The sequence below is a fragment of the Theobroma cacao genome, chromosome 10, assembly GCF_053813885.1.
Source record: "Theobroma cacao isolate CCN51 chromosome 10, ASM5381388v1, whole genome shotgun sequence".
Taxonomy (NCBI): domain Eukaryota; kingdom Viridiplantae; phylum Streptophyta; class Magnoliopsida; order Malvales; family Malvaceae; genus Theobroma; species Theobroma cacao.
In genome coordinates, this window is record NC_142648.1 from 23,031,973 (window position 1) to 23,049,315 (window position 17,343).

General features: G+C 33.5%; 2 protein-coding genes across 4 annotated transcripts; one reads left to right on the forward strand and one right to left on the reverse strand.

Annotated features, from left to right (window-relative positions):
• The first annotated feature begins 200 nt into the window (after positions 1 to 200).
• On the forward strand, positions 201 to 13,112 carry LOC18586965 (EAP30/Vps36 family protein). Of its 2 annotated transcripts, XM_007010584.3 has the most exons (9): positions 203 to 1,024; positions 1,584 to 1,787; positions 6,693 to 6,786; positions 7,813 to 7,870; positions 7,970 to 8,039; positions 10,787 to 10,922; positions 11,008 to 11,092; positions 12,410 to 12,463; positions 12,617 to 13,112. In XM_007010584.3, exons 1-9 carry the CDS (start codon positions 353 to 355, stop codon positions 12,624 to 12,626), a joined length of 1,383 nt encoding a protein of 460 aa, XP_007010646.2. In that variant the 5' UTR covers positions 203 to 352; the 3' UTR covers positions 12,627 to 13,112. The 2 variants fall into 2 exon arrangements, with proteins under 2 accessions (XP_088658717.1, XP_007010646.2); XM_088802591.1 differs by lacking the exon at positions 12,617 to 13,112 and having other exon boundaries at positions 201 to 1,024; positions 12,410 to 12,467.
• A 1,013-nt stretch (positions 13,113 to 14,125) lies between these two features.
• On the reverse strand, positions 14,126 to 16,992 carry LOC18586966 (DNA repair REX1-B protein). 2 transcript variants are annotated; one of them, XM_088810611.1, is made up of 4 exons: positions 16,726 to 16,992; positions 16,080 to 16,146; positions 15,868 to 15,972; positions 14,126 to 14,623 (listed from the first exon to the last, which is right to left on the reverse strand). In XM_088810611.1, the coding sequence occupies exons 1-4, from the start codon at positions 16,911 to 16,913 to the stop codon at positions 14,354 to 14,356; spliced, it is 630 nt and encodes a 209-aa protein (XP_088666737.1). In that variant the 5' UTR covers positions 16,914 to 16,992; the 3' UTR covers positions 14,126 to 14,353. The 2 variants fall into 2 exon arrangements, with proteins under 2 accessions (XP_088666737.1, XP_007010649.3); XM_007010587.3 differs by having other exon boundaries at positions 16,053 to 16,146; positions 16,726 to 16,991.
• Positions 16,993 to 17,343: the final 351 nt, after the last annotated feature.

The window sequence follows — 17,343 nt, forward strand, 5'->3', positions numbered from 1 at the left end:
GTAAACTTATACAGAAGTGTAATTTAATTTGAAAATTTATATTTGATTATGTATATCTATCAAAACTAAATCTCTTAACTTTATAAATTCTATCTATATAAGATTATTCTCTTATTTTATTTATAAATACAAACTATCTTTTTATTTTATTAATAATTTTCTCAAGTTCTGAAATTATATTTCACTAACACATCTTAAGTTGAGTTGCAGGTTTTTATTTTATTTCAATGAGTTGTAATCTTAGCTTACTAGAACTATAGAGAGTCCCTCACTCTTCTGGTTAACCCGAATTATCCCAAAATTAATCAATTTTCTTCAATTTCCTCCGCCTCGCCACTCTCTCTTGGCTGAAATGGCCAACTTCTTCTCCAAGGCGGAGGTGACGAGCAGCGGACGCCCCGTCCTCCTACGCAGCGAAGTCGAATGCCACCTTCTCTCCTCTGTAGACCTCGAACCCGAAGACCACCACCATTTCTCCCCCTTAAAGTCGGGCCTCCTCATCCTCACCACTCACCGCCTCCTCTGGCTCCCTTCTTCTTCCGCCAGCACCCCTACTTCCGCCGCTGCCATCCCTCTTCCCGCTATTTCCCACATCTTCTCCTCCAAAAAATCTCTCAAGTCCATGTTCCACTCCCCCAGGATCCGCTTCCAAGTCCTCGTCTCACCGGATGGTCGGGTTTTCGATCCGGGTTCCGGTTCTGGGTCTGGTTCTGGTTTGGGCTCAAGATCGGTTGTACTGACAGCGGTGGTTAGGGGGAAGGGGGATTGTGATGGGTTTTTGGGAAAGTTTTGGGACAGTTGGCGGGCGAGGGCTTGGGAGACTAATGAGACTTCCGGTTCTGGCTCGAGTTCGGTTTCGGGTTCAGGCACAGGCACGGGCACGGGCACGGGTGGAGGGTTGTATTCGAGTGACGGGTCAGTTAGGATGGTTGGGGTGGCGGGAATTTTAAGGAAGGAGCAGGAATTGTGGGAGAGTACTGATAAGAATTTGCAGGATGCTTTTCAGGACTTAAATGCTCTCATGGTAATGCACTTCTTTTTGTTATTATTATTTGTTTAATTTATGGAGGCAAATTATAAGGAATTTAGTTTTAATGTATGGTATATACATGTAGCATTATGGTAGTAAACATTTGCATTTGAAGCATAAAGCCATACATAATGGAAAATTGGTTTTCTAGATAATATTGAGGTGGCAAGTTTCTTGACAAGAAAGAAAAATACATAGCATCTTCTTGATTTGATTTCCTCAGAGAAACTAGATGAATTTGTGTTATGAATATTTGTGCAAGTGTTTGACATGGGTGAATGCAATTGAATTCATGTCCTCGATCTCGAGTGCCCAATTTAACAAAATTCCAACCCATAGTAATTAACGATAATATCTCTATCATTATTTAGGGCATGAGAAATTTGAACTTTTATGCCAATGAAATGTATGAAAGTTCTTAACTAGGTTCAATTTAATTTTGTTATTTGGGGGCAAATTTAGTTAATGATTATGGTGTTAATAATCTCTTTCTCTCTCTCTCTTTGTCTTCGATTCTGATGCTTCAAGTTTTAGAACTCTTTCTGATTTTCAGAGTAAAGCTAAAGAGATGGTGATGTTAGCAGAGAAAATGAGGCAAAAGCTTTTGTCTGGAACAAATTCTCAAGCAAGTGCAACAAATGATGAGGATATGGGTTCAAAAGAAGAGATGCAAGATTGGTTGTTGAGTGTTGGTATAATATCCCCTGTAACTAAGGAATCTGCAGGTGCCCTGTACCATCAACAATTGTCCCGTCAGGTTCTCTTCTCTCTTTTTATCTTTGTTGTTAAATTTAATGTTATTTGCTTAATAATTTGTCTCAAGATAATGCTTTTAGTATATCCTTCTGTAATACATGCAATGCTCATTGAATTTAGTATTTAGGATATTGAGTTTATTTAATCTTTGGAAATGAGAGAAAATTTTAAAGGTTTTGTTTGTTTTGATGAATTTGACTGATGAGTTTCTTTGTATGTTTTTAAGGAAGTGGGAATTCTAAAGGTTACGATTGAACTTGTAAATTTGAGGAAGGATTAGTGGTAAAATAGGAAACTTCATAACAAAAGTAAAACATGAAAAGAAAAACAAGGAAGTAACAAAGAAAAAAAAGGGGTAACTGAGTCCCATAGTCTCATTATAGTTTAGCAATGTAATTGCCACATGGGGTATGAAAAGGTGTGAAATCATCATCTATATTTATATTTGATGGAAAAATGTTTTTTCATAATTGCTGTTAGTTGAAGGACCATATTTATCAGACAATCATGAGTTGAAGAACTATTTTGGCCAAAAATTTGCTAGAGGGGTCCAAACAAACATAAAGCTAGACTTGAGGGACCGATAGTGCCAGTAATCCTAATGTCGTTGATGCCTTATTTATGATAAATACAAACTATAAAGTAAAATGGGTTTTAGAAAACTTACTAAATATGTGATATTTACCAATCACTGATATTTACTAATCACTAATATTTTGTGAACATATTTGAACTATGATGGGAGATACTATGATCTCACATCTCACATCAGATGTGAATGTGGTTGTTATTAAGACCTATATAAGGGTCTAAGTAATTCACTACTAGCAACTTGAGCTTAAGCTTTTGAGGGTCTTGTAGCTTAGGCTTGAAAAGTTGCTGGGTAGTGGTGTTTGAACTTGGGTTGTTATAATTGATATCAGAGTATGTGCCAGCCCAATGTGAGTTTCCACATTGTGCTAGTGAGATGTTGGTCTTCTGGAGTGGGCTTTGATTGAGAAATGTGATATGTGGCCTTGACGAGGACATTAAGGATTTAAGTAGTTGGAATTGTGATACTATATCTCAAATCAGATGTGAATGTGATTATTAAGACTTATATAAGAGTCTAAGTAATTCACTACTAGCAACTTGAGCTTAAGCCTTTGAAGACCATGCGGTTTAGGCTTGAAAAGTTGCGGGGCCAGTGGTGCTTGAGCCTTGGTCGTTACAGATACACTGTAGGAAAAATACTCACACTAATCACTCATATTTTACAAACACATTTGAACACTTAAAATTATTTTTCTGGAAAGTGGAAATAGATTGATGATGTGGAGGTGTGCATAGGCCAAGTAGGACTGGGCTGTTATGCCATATTAACAATAAAAGTCTTTACCCAGACCTGACCAGCCTGAAGAAAGATGAAAAAAATGTAAAATATAATATCAATAACATATTTGCTTATTATTTAAAATAAAAGATACATGTAAATATATTAAACTATTTATTCAGGCTAGGCTTGGGTAAGCTTGAGCCTTGAAATCTTAGCTTAGGCTTGGCTTGAAAAAGTCATTGGGCCTAGTTTTTTTTTTTTTTTCAAGCTTGGCCTAATATATTAATATGAGGTTTTAAGCTTGCTCAAACATTGCCTGCCCAACTCGAGATTGTTGTTTGTAAACCTCCACTGTGTTTTCCTCACTCTTGAATAAGGGTAATGAAGTCTCCATTTATAGAAAAAAACTGGGTACATGTTCTATTTTTCGTGTAAAGGGATTTGCTTTAGATAATACTCCTAATAAGGTTGCCCTTGAAAACAATGAGAGAAGAATTACTTGTGGGAAAGCAGAAATCCTAGTTGAGAAGATTTTCTTGCATTTTCTTGAGGGGACCTTGCACTATTATCTTGGTGGTCTAACATGTTTATGCTGTTATTATTTGCTTTAATGTGAATTTCATTGCCAACAATCTTGAGTGATTTTAGCTCTTCACAATGCTACTTGGACACGGAATCTTGTCTTGGGAACAGTATTTAAGTTGGAGTAGTTTGAATTTAGCATATTATTCACATTGCTAGCTTCTCCTATGGGCCTACTCTAGGTTCTCTTGCATCATTCATTTCCCTGAGTTCTTGCTAAAATGACTTTATTCTGGCTTAGTTGGATTCACCTTAAGGTTGATAATTTGTGTTATTGTGTCATAATTCTAATGTTTTAGTTTGGGTATTAGGCAGGAGAGAAAGCTTACATGGATACCAATTAAATAATTGTCAAGAACCTTTGACGCTAACATGGCTTGTTTATTAATCAAATTGTATAACAAGACATGTAAACATGTTTAAATATAATTAATTGTTTAGTAAGAATAAGTCAATTAATGACTGTGTATATGCCTATTGGCACAATTATTAAACAGGCTAATATAAGTCATTTTTCGAGTTGAGTGGGTCAACTTGCCTCGAGCATGAAAAGTTTTGTGTCATAATGGGGTTGACACAATTATAATGGGAACATAATTATGCAAAATTCATAGCTGTGTAACTACATTTCATGTTACAAATTGGTGGCTTTAATTCTCTTATCCCTAAGTTGGAGTTTTCTACCAATAACTGTTTTAAAGAGAGACTCAAAGAGCTTCCTCTTCACTTTTGATTGAGGAATAGAGATGGTAGATGGATCTACTGGTTTTTCTTTTTTTGTTTGTTAAGAATTTAATCCACAATTCCTTTTTGTCCCTCGAGGTTCTTCCTTTTGAGGTAGCTTGCAAATCATGAAAATTAATCTGGTCTCTGAAGTAGTGAGCTTGAACATGTGAAACTGTTCCCACCATTTGATTGAGATTGTTTGCCAAACTGCCAAGGTCATGGAGAGCCTCATGTATTTGGGGGGGTGAGCTTAAAAATGTCAAATGTAGGGATAAAACATTCTTTAGAAAGATTCTCGATAGGTCGATTTTCTAGATTGATTTCATTAATGGCTCTATAAATGGGGATAAGTTGATACTATTTTCCTAAATGTTGTAAAATATCTTTTAACCGATTCAAAACTTTGATAACAAAAGAAGATATTTTACTTTTATGTTTTTATTTGTTAGAAATGCTTATGGATTCTTCATTGAGAATATAAAGTCATCCAAAAGATCGAGGGACTGTGATGACTCAAACGACTTGTCTAGTCAAATGATGGAAAAAGTTTGAGATGTTTAAACTTACTATCTAGAAAATCATGGAAATTTCTTTGGTTCCCAAGCTACCTCCAAAAGTAGGATCTAAAGAAGAAAAAGCTTTGTGGATGAAATTCTAGACAAACTATACATGGGAAATCCATTTACAATCTCTATTTCTCGAATAGAATAAAGAGGAAGCTCTTGCAGTCTTTTTAAGAAGAATTATTGGAAGAGAACTCCAATTCAAGGATAGGTGGATCATCTTGCTGAGTTAGAAGGACAGGAAAAAAAAATGTAGGAGAACTTAGCTACCAGGAGAGTTATGCAAATTTCAATACCATGTGAGGTTTAATGGTCCTCCTTCAGCCTCAGCACCATTTCTTGGACAAGATTTCATGTTGGAGTAGCTTTTTGAAAATTTGTAGCCACTTAGAACTGGCAGTAGAAAAACATTTAATTCAAAGGACATATTTGGACCACAAGATCCATAATATGGGTTTACTAGGACTTGTCAAAAAACCTTATCTGAGAAGAATATGCATTGTTAAAAGCAATTCCTCCCTCATCTATTTTTAAAGACAACCTTATTATATTATTATGAAGAAGAATCTCTAAATAGGAAAACAAAACATTTTGCCTCTTTTGCTCCTTTGTAAAGAAGGTTTGGTTCCCATCTTATTACACAGTTGAAAATAGAGTGGAAGCTATATACAAAAAGCCTTCAAGATCTTTCAGTTTGCATTTAGAATATCAGTCTATTTTCCCATTTTCTTGTCAGAGTTTTTGAGTGTATTCAAGTTTGTAAAACAATAATGACCAATGTAAATGGGTGTGTGTTTCCACTAGTGTACCTTCCATCTACGACCATGTAAATTTATCATTGAGTTTTTATGGTCTCTTGTATTTTATTGTTTGCATTTATCATCAATAAAGTATCAGTGTGTTTTTCATATTCATGGTTCAGTCATAGTGGTTAGGCCAACCAGTATCAAAGTCATGTTAGAATATTTGTTTTTGATTTGATTGCATAAGATGAAAGTTAAAGGATAAGAAGCATAAAAGTTGTAAACTAAGGAAAAAAAAAGGGTAAAATATGAAGCTGAAGGAATTGTTATTACGTTTTGTAGGGAATATTTCAGTATTAAACTATCCCCATCACACTCAATTGCAATTACCCTAAGAAAAAAGAAATAGTGGAGTATATAATATTGCATATGTACTCCACAGTGTCTCTTTTAAATTTTTCTTTAATTATTCTTGCAATGACTTTTTCTATACTCCATTGGGATCAATGTTTCTCTCTTGCTCCTTTCACATGGAGATTTTTTTTTTTTTAAATTTTAGTTTTGAATCATTTCAGAAATATTAAAGTACTTTGCAATGATTTTTCTTTTGATGATAGGAATGAATGTGAGTCATGCTATCCAGTATATGATGGTCCATTATCTTCAGACCTACCATCAAACTAGGTATAGTTCCAAGATACAACTATTCATTACATTGCAGGTTGTTGCTGTTTGGCAAGAATCTGTTTAGTAGTAGAAGGATAAAGGATTGTAGGTTAATGGTAAATGTGTAATTGAAATTGTTTGTATGTCTTGGCTAGGTAGCTATTTTAGTGTAGAAAAGTGCCTACCAACACCTTTTGGTTTGTTGTCATTATTGAGTTGGTAAATGAATTGTCATCTTAAGTGATTGATTGTTGTTTTTTACTCGTTTTTCTTTCACGAGATAGTTTTGATTTTATTTCTTGACACCTCAGCTGGCAGATTTTGTGAGAACTCCACTAGAGAGAGCAGGTGGAATGATCAACCTTATTGATGTTTATTGTCTCTTCAATCGTGCTCGAGGCACAGGTTTGGTTTAACACTAACTTCTTTTCTTGTTTTGATAAATAATATGGTCATATTTAGGGCTTGTTTGTTTGCGTTGTGAACTTGAAATTTCTTCACCTTGTAACCTTAAAAGTAAAGTGTTCTTGGCATCATAATTCTCCTTTATTTTTGAAGGAAAAAAGAAAACTTAAATGAAATTAGAAGCAATAAATCTTAACATCTATAACATGTAAAGCAACAACACTAAATGGAGGTCCTGTACACTTGCTGTACATTTTTGTTATTGTGACATTGAACAGGTGTGGTTTTTGACTTTGAGTGCCCACTACCTTCTTCCTGTTGTTATAATTTGGTTGGAGGAGTCAGAGTTGTTTGAAGTTCTTGTTTTTTTCCATAGATGTTATATTTATTATATCTGTTGACTCAAACGAAAAAATTAAACTGAAACTTTGGATTTTCTATGTCCAACAATTTTTAATTCTTCAAAGGTTGCTGTGAGAAAGAAGCTCTATTATGCCCATAAACATATTCTTCTTGTTCACAATCCCATATTGTGGCATTTCTCTTTCTCTTGGCTTGCATATCTCTTGAATATTTTTAATAACTGTGGTAATTTTCAACTTGCTAAAATGAAGCTTTCTTTGTTATATACTAAATTTCTGTTGCACGCAGAAATCAATTGTGAAATTTATTTCTTTGACCTCACAGTCTTATGCTCTGATTGATTCTATAATTTTTCTGCCTAGAACTTGCTTTACAATAGCCTTTTCTTTTAAGTCCTGTTACATTGATTTTAACTTTATTATAGCTTTTATATACTTTGTAAGCAAAGAGGACATTCAAATCAATGAAGTTATTATTCTGGTATAAATTGCTTTGCATGTTTCTAGTCCCTCAATACATTTCATTCATCTCAGAACTGTTCTGTTTTTTTTTTTTTATTTCCTTCTCTCAAATTTCCAAAATTATGCAGTGGTTTTATCTACTCAATTTTCAGTATTTTGAAAGCATGATGAAAGTGGCTTCTTTGAATCTCTTTGTCCTCAGAATTGATCTCTCCAGATGATATGCTGCAAGCATGTTCTTTGTGGGAGAAATTTGATGTGTATGTATGATATTATTTTCATTTTCTTACATTTAATGATACTAGGAAGTCATACTTAGATGTTTGAACTTTTTTATCACATTGCACTTTGTTTAACAGTCCAGTGATGCTTAGGAAGTTTGATAGTGGAGTCATGGTCATCCAAAACAAGTCCCATAGTGATGAGGAGGTAATCCATTTCAATTTTACTGTCTTATCTTGATAAAATTCTATTTCGGTTTTATTTAAATGAATTGTCTTTTTCTTTGGCCTAATTGAAATTTGCAAACTGAATTCAAGCTTTTCATAGCTGTTGTACTATGGAACTTACTTGCGTCTTTCCTAATAGTTTCTTGGAAATTAGCTTTCTGAAATAGAGAATCATGCATGAGACTTGGAGAATGCTAAATAATTTCATTGCTTAAGATGTAATAGCCCTAAGTCTCTCTCGCTTTCAACTTTTCTTCTATCTTTTACCATAATTCTTAAAAAATCAGGGATAGATTGATGTTGGTTTTGTCTCCAAGGAGACATGCCAGCAGTTAGAACTTTAAACTTTCAACTTGGAGGTCTAAGGGTGGATCTGGAGGAGGAGTCACATTTATGGGATGGGGGAGAGTTACCACTTGTAGTATAGCCCATATTCTATACTCAATAGGCTTATGCATAATCACATGTACTAAAGAATGAAGATCGATGCTAGATGCGTCAGTAGAATTGAAGCCCTCTATCCACATGTCTTTTCTTGTCTCCCCAACTAAAAGGGAAAAACAGAAGTGATATCTAATCCCATCTGCATTGAAATAATGAAAGGATATGGGTAGCAAATAATATGCATTCAAAACTTGTACTCTTTGACATTCTTGGGAGTTATCTGAATGACTATTCCTGCAAATTTAAGTGGTGAACTTGTAAATTAGCCCATGTGATATCAAATGTCTATGTGGCCCTATGAGAAATTCTTGAGGCTTTGTTTAACTGGAGGGAGTGTCCAGAGAAGTTGATATGATTATGTCCAGTGGAATTCAAAGATGCTGTTTGAAAATTTTGCATTGCATTTGTTGGATTCACCTTATGGATCTATTTTGTGGGCATGCATGATCATTTAGTTTCATATCACTTCTCAACTTAATTTGAGGTTTTGATGATTTATTTTTTGGCCAGAAGATTTTGGTAATTAATTGCTATAGATACATTCTAAAGAATTTAATGGTTGTGATGGTGGTGCTTGTTCAATGTTGATTATCATGCCTCTGTAATGGAGTTATTTGTGAAGCTTGTAGAAAGGATGTTTACTCTCTTAGTACTGTTTCGCTAGCCCTACTTTGGAGATGAGGGTTGTGCTGCAATATTTTGTGACAAAGTTTCGTTGCAGCAGTAGTCTCGGCTTAGAGATGAATCACTATGGTTAATGTTTCCATAACCATTTAGTCAATACAATTTAGTATGGCAGTAAGAACTGTAAAAGAAAAATTCAACTGAGGCTAAAATTGTTGTAGATTGAAGTTGGAACAAGACCCTAGGTTTTAGGGTAGAACCACTAATAAATGGTATCGTAGTATGTAATGGCTGCTTAATGATCTCACAGACTTGAGTCCATGAAAATTACCATGGAGCCTTGATGTGGCACCATTCATAACCACAAATTATTACTCACAATAAATGGAAATATATTCATATCACCTTAGTTGATTGGACTTTAGTAAGTAGTCATTTTAACACTCAAATCGTGATTGTGATGATGTCACGTCAAGGTTCCGTGGTAATTTTCACAAACTTGAGTCTATAAGGTCATTGCTTTGTACGTATGAGAAAGGATTGTATGAAATGATTATGGCATGTTAGCAAAGATCCCTTCCATTCAAATTCTAACTGTAATTATTTTTTTCAAAAAAAGGTCATTAGGTAGGGAAATATTAATCATCAATAACCGCATCTAATCCTATTTATATTAGGGTTAGAGAGTTTTTTAATCTGAGCTCTTGAATACAAATAAACCCCATCTAATCCTAGCTGTTGACATTCGTTAAGTAGTCACATGAGCACTTAATAAAATTAAGAACATAACAACTGGTGATAGACTAAATAAATTAACAACCTTAAGAGAACATATAAACTTAGTAAAAGTTAAAGGATGCTCCTGTGTTCTAATGTTTTGGTTTTCCTGCTCAAATTCATACTTTTGGGTAAAGGGCAGATGTAGACTGCCTTTCTTGAAACTTAACCATGGATTACAGGTTTAAACTCAAATTCACTTAAAAGTACATGTGTTCATGGTTAACTTGTTACTTAAAGTGCAAGCTTTGACTTTGTTATGAACTGTAATTGTAGATCAAAAACTTTGGAAAAGGCTTTTCCTTTGCTTTGAGACCTAAGATTTTATGAAGATGAATCTTTATTGTTCAATTATGGGAATTTTCTATTGTAAAAAGAGTGTATGCCTTACTTTGGTAAATTCTAGACAAATGCTACTTCTGTTTTCAATTGTCCATACCTTTTATTTGTTCAACACACTAATAAATGTAGGCACCTAACTGGAAACTTAATTTCAAGGAGCTACTATGTGATGAAAATTCACCTTATGGTGGATGGTACGAGGCAGAGCTGGCAAATCAATTTTAGATCTGCTGCTATAGTTATTGTTCAATTTTCTTGTAGTTGTTACAGTGCTGTCAAAATGTTCAATTGTTATTTGTTTTTTTTAAGTGATTATAAATAAGTCCCATATTGGTTAATTAGGGGTTTAATGTGGCTTTATGTTGATGTTGGACCATTCTGTCTTTTCCCAATTGATTTTAAATTTGGAACTTAACAATTAATTTTACTTTGCTGGCAAAGGTATATATAAATATTGTGTTCATTACTTTTAACTTAATAATTTTTTTTAAAGTATGCTCAAGTTGCTTGAGAACAAATAACTTGTCCTGTCATGTGTAGGTTTTTGTTAGAATCAAAAGCCTCGTGACTAAGCCTGAAGCCCTTCGAAGTGGCATAAGTCCAAGTGATGCTGCAATGACACTAGGGATTGCTCCAGCTATGGCCAAGGAGCATCTTCTAACTGCTGAGAGCAAAGGTACCCCTTTGCTTTGCTTTCTCTTTAAATAATGGTGGAATAGCCTATAAATATTTATATGTAAATTTCTGTTTTATATTGGCAGGTTTGCTATGCAGAGATGTAAGCCCTGATGGCTTTCGCTTTTATATTAACCTGTTTCCTGAAATTGATCCACGTGATGTCTACTTGTAAGTCAGATGCTTCTATTAATTTAATGACTTTCCTTTTCTTATATGTGCATTCAGTATCTTTATCGGAATCGTTTGTTTTCTACTGAAAGTTGTTTCTGTCTTTTATCAGAAACAGTTAAAAAAATTAAGTTCATAACCTTATCTTCATGGGAAGCAATTTGTGTGTTAAATGCTAATTGGGAATGTGAAGTAATATTTATGTATGCATTATGGGTATCTCACATGGTAAGGTAGTAGATCAAGCAAGTCACGGCAGTGATAAAGCTTTCTAGTTTCCTGAGAAGGGAAGTAAGTATAGATAAATGTGAGAGCATTTGACAGCAAGAAGTTTTTTTGATAGCTTAAGGGAGTATTTATAGTGTTAGGGAGTGGCTTTCCAAGCAACGGGGAGGCTTGAACTGTTGTAAAGAATGAAATGGAAAACATGGTTGGAGAAATAAGAATGTGATCATATTGATGAGTTGGTTGTGGATGAGCATGTATCCTTGGAAAGTATATGAGAAATCTAAAATTGGTCAATGTAACTCTCCTTCAACGACTCTAGTTTCAGAAAAGGTCCCATCTCCAAAAATCTAAATATAGATTTTAGCCTTGAGTCCTACCTCTTTTCTCTGAAGATTTCTCTTATATTTTTAAAATTATCTTTTAAATCCACTAGTACAGTGATATATTAAGCTGTTATGTTGCTCCGACTCTTCATTTTTCTTGAAATACTCATGTCTGATACATCCAATGGACATGGGTATGGAGGTTCAACCCTCCAAATACCTGGAAAAACTTAGAAAAAATTTAGCATAACCCCTGGGTCTGGGTAACATACGTGAGCCGTGTTTTTGGCGTTTGAATAATTGCAAATTGTTAGGTCCTTCAAGCCCTGAATTATTTTTATCTTATATATAAGTACCCCCAAATGTTTCACCTTTGCAATACTTGTATGGATGACCCTTATACAATTTCAAAAATTTTAGTCATCTTGGAAATGTAATATTGGCAGTGGAAAACAGGTTAGGGATTTGCAATAGATTTTCTGCTAGAGGACTCTATCAGATATTGAAATGGCCTATATGAAGTTGAGTTAGAATTGAATGAAATTTCAAGGAAATGTTTGATTAGCAAATTCAGTTGTTTGTTCTTTTCTGTGTCAGTGGTTTGACGGTGTGAGAAGACAGAAGGCTGCCGTATTTTGTGCTGAATCAAACTTGTTATTGCACGACTGCATTTGTGTCATTATTGCAATTATCCTATTGTGTCTGGAGCATTTTTATTTGTCATTCCTTTTTGTTTGCCTGGTATTAATGCACATTAAATTTGTAGAGTGAAGGATTATGGGATCTGCGATACCTGGATCAAAGCAGTTTCTACTTCTGGGTAAGGGTTCCTTTTTGATTAATTGCCATTGAAACTCATGCTACTCACATCATTAAAAAGCTTCAGCTATTACCTAATTTAGCCTATACTTTGTTCATCTTTCTTTATTTTACCATTTCATTAACAATTGTTTATTCTCTGGATTCTTTTTAGGTTGAGATAAATGCATTTGGCTATAGATTTCTGAAATCTCTCTCAGACAACTCTCTACATGCTCGACTAGGATGATGTATATTCTTCGTGTGAGTAACTTACTATCCAGTCTGCTTCTTGTCGTTGTGAATACGAATAACTTTCAATTCAGCAGAACACGAGGGAAGCTGGTAAGCAACTCAGCATCTGGTTTTGAACTTTTGATCATCATTTGTTCATTGTAACAAGAGAACAGTCAATCCTTCCATTGAGATCTTGAAGCATACTCGACAGAGTTTATTGGGTGTGGATAATAAATAAATCCGTACTGTCTCTTTTGAATTTATTAAAGATCCACCAAAACCAATATGGGAGCAGAGCCAACAATAAGATTATCAAGCTGTGCTGAGAATATTATTCATGTTGGTAATTGTGTTTTGGTGTTACTCTTATTACCTACAACAACTTTATTATAAAAAAAATAATAATATTATTAATTAGACATTTGAATATCTTAGTTTCACATGATTGTTTTCCGAAGGTTTTTTTTTCTTCTTTCACGTGTCGCCCACTTTGTTATTGTTATATTTTTTTCTTAATTTTAGTAGACAAACTAAAAGAGAAAAAATTCACGAAGTGAATTATTTAATATAATTTGAAAGTTAATTGATTTGTTATTATTTGTTATAAAAATTAAGAATAAAATTAATTATTACTTATTGTCGTAACATATGCGGATTATGGAACTTGATTACTTTATGTAAATAGAAAGCCATCGTCAATTTTTTTTATTTATTTAAGTGTGATTGGTTATTTATTTTAATTTATCATTTTCAATGAAATCTTAACCTTGATTTAACTTTATTAAAAAAGTCATATTGGAATTGAAAATTAAAACTTAGGTATTTGAATTACTTGCGGGGAAAAGTATTAAAACTCTTGTTACGTCGATTTAAAGAATAATACTAATTAATAATGTGTCATCTTTTTGGAGCTTTAATTAATAATTTTTTATCTCATATTTGTTTATATTTCTCTTTATTACTATTTATTTTCAGCATAGTACTTAAAAATATTTTTAAATTATTCAAAAAAATTTAAATAAATTTTTATTCTTCTATTACATTTTATATTTTTATTTTAAATCATATTCTTATGATTAACAGTAAATTAATTACCATTAGTTAATATTATTAATTATTTTATATTTATATGATATTGATATAATATTGAATAAAAGGTGAAAATATCATATATCAACATGCCATTTTAATGTAACGTAATATGAAATGATAAATAATTTTTTAATTAATTATTAATCATAAAAATTTATTTGAATCAAAATAAAACATAAATTTAATTAAGCATAATAAAAAATAATTAAATTTTTTTTTAAATAATTAAGAAACTTTTTAAGTATTATACCCATATTTTTTGAAAAAAAAAAGTATTTGAATGATTTGGTGGTGTTCCGAATATTTGCTCCCAGCCGCTCAATTTCTATGCACCGATACTGACACTGAGATGCTATTAAAGTAAGGCTATAAGCTAACCATTTATGTATTGAAAGGAATAAAATTGGAATCTCACTTACATTTCACAAACCAATCCAATGCGTCAATTCTGATAATTTTGGGTACACTAGAACCCACCCTCTCATCACCACACAAAGCACATACACATACTTTCACCCCCAAACCTGTTCTAGCAATCCTTCCAGACACTATAATATGACTATTAAATAATGTTATAGTGAAGTTACTCAGCTTCAAGGGCTGCAATTTCATATCTCACTTCTTCTAAATGTTCATTAATGGCAGTTACAGCATCTTGCACACCTCTAATGGCTTCCTTGAGAGCATTATCATACTCAGCATTTGCTTCTGCATCTTCTGTGCCAGATGCTTCCGTTATCTCATGCACATGCACGCATTCATGCTCCATTGGTTTCTTAAATAAACAATTCTCATGGCTCACCAGACGCTCTGATGGTCGACCTGCCTTCTTCAAGAGCTGAATTGTAGCAGTCTCCATGACAAAAGAAAGTAAATTGTCAGCAGAGATTTCCTATATAACTAAGAAAATAGATGGAAAGAGATGCGTTTAAGATCACTCACAATTATTATATTTGCTATGTAACTAAAGTTTACAAAGCAAAACACAATATACAAAATTAAAAATTTAGATAATTATTACACCGCGGCAACAATTGAATCAATTCTATTTAAATGGGAGAAGTGGCTCCATCATTTAATCAAATTATAATTCTATGACAGTTTGCAATTAATCCTTAAGCAGAGTATGGCATTAAAATAAGTGCACTTTGATTGAACTGTATCTAACTGATCAAATCTCACACTTCATAATTGCAGCATCGGCCGAATTTGTTTTAAAAACTCACTGTATCATAGTTTAAACGATTTCAACTAGTGACCTTGCTTCCAGACAGTATCGGCTCAATTTGCAATTGCATTTAGCATTAGTCATAGGAGGCTCTTGGTTTTAGCATAGTGTGACAATAGCTTTGCCAAGTTACCACTTAAAATGCTGAAACTTGAAGCCATTGCGGGTCCAGCAGTAGAAGAAAAATTTAATCTCTTTCATCACTCTCTATTCCACTGCTTTTAAGTGCTTTGTTTCCTCCAAAATATAGAAGATAGTCTTAACTATAAAATATCACTTCCATGATGTTATAAACAAGATGAACAAGAAGATATATGCTTTCTTTCCATAAGAATGATTCTCAATCAAGGGAGTAATACAGGAAGTGATAGGGAGGCAGCAATAATGATGAAGATTGTTCCATGCCAACTGCCAAAAACTAAAATAAAAAATTATTTTCCAGTTCCTGAGAAAGGTACCTAATTCAACACTAACCATATGTGACTTAAGCAGTGCCATGTTGCACTACTCTTCATTTTTTTTTTGTTTTGAGTATCCATGTCTGACACATCCAATGGACATAGTTACGGAGGATGACCCTCCAAGTATTAGGAAAATCTTGAAAAAAAAATATTGATCGCACTCATTTAAGACACATACCCTTTTCCGGCACTCATCCCCATGTTCAAGTAACATAGAAACAGTGTGCAACAGCAAAACAGAGAAAAATACTCAGGAATAATGGTAAAAGGACAGGTTGACAACAGATATTTATGAAAATAAAGATCATAGATGACAACATAAAATTATAATTCCAGAGTTTAATATAATTCTCTCAGGAGCCTTACAAGAACAGCTAGTGACAACACCAGCTATATATATAGACATACCAGATGCAATTTCTGCTTTTCCTGTGTTTGAACGGATCTGAGCAGCTGAGCTAGATCAACTCGGCAGTAATCAGGGCTTAAAAATAGAGATTCCATCTCAAGGACCTGCACAAGAAAATGATATACTAAGGACGTATAAACTTGAAAAGGAATGCAATGATAATTCAAAGATAGAGTGTCACAACTTGTTTCGAGCAGTCTTTGAACTTTACTGTGATCTCGCTGCAAAGCTGCTGGTAGGCCAACTCCCCTCCTGAATTCATATACTCAGAGAAACCCCTGAGCAGATAATGCCAAAAACTAACCATCAGGATTCTCTATGAAAAAAATTGTACATAGAACAAAAACAAAACATGAAGTGCATTCCCTTCTAACTCTTTTCAAGTATTATACCATGCACGGACCATGATTTCAGGCTTAATGAAATTTATGCTACTTTTAACAACAATTCTTATCACCCAAAGATGCAATCACCTCTGTGATATTGTCAAGAAGGAATGTCGGCAAAATTGCTTCTTTACGCATAAAAGATACCTATTATATACCATTTTTTTTACTTTTTTTTTTAAAATTAAAAAGTGCCCTTCTTTTTAATTCTGCATAAAAATTAAGTATTTGATCTACTTTTCCTCAATTAAGACCAACAATGATGGTTTTAGAATTCCCAAGCATCTTTAATCAATTGATAGATTATTGTGATATTAGAAAAATAATTTGTTTTTCTCTCATCATTCAAAACCATGGGATGGGATTGCGATTGCAATGAATTGTGTTTGACAAATGAATTTCAAGAACTAATCCAAACATCCATCAAATTCTGGCTTTTTGGGTAAAAAAAACAAGAAAAAAAAAGCTTACGTTTTAAGCTTGGCGTAAGCTTGGGCTCTACGCTGTTGAATGTCAAGGAATTTGCGAAGCAATTGGAGAATTTCTTCATTCTTACTGCTACTACTACTACTGCTGCAGCCCCCGCCGCCGCTGCCTTCTTCTTCTCCTTCAATCTCCATTGAGTCTTTTATCGAAACCTTCTTCTCAAAATCTTCCATTTTTCTTTATTTCGCTTTCCCTGTCGCTTGCCGGGGCTTTTCGCGGTCACCACCTCCTCTGCACAGTGGAAACTGAAATTGTTATATATTTTTCTTCAAAAAAAAAAAAAAATTGGGCTATAGAAGCAAAACCCAAATTTATAGGCCCAAACAGTGGAAATAAGTTCATAGTGTTGGGCCTCAAGCAACAAATAACCGAATACTACAATAAATACCCGTAATAAACCAAATCAAGTCAAAGATTATCTTATAAAATGTTTGGTTCACTTGATAGAATAAAATTGGAATAGAATAGTCATTTTAAAAAATTAGAATAAGAGAATAATAATTATTATGTAGATTGGTTTATAAAAATAAAATAAGATAGAAATTGCTATTATTACTTATTCTATTATTTAGTTAGTAGAAATAATTTTAAGAATAGTTTATG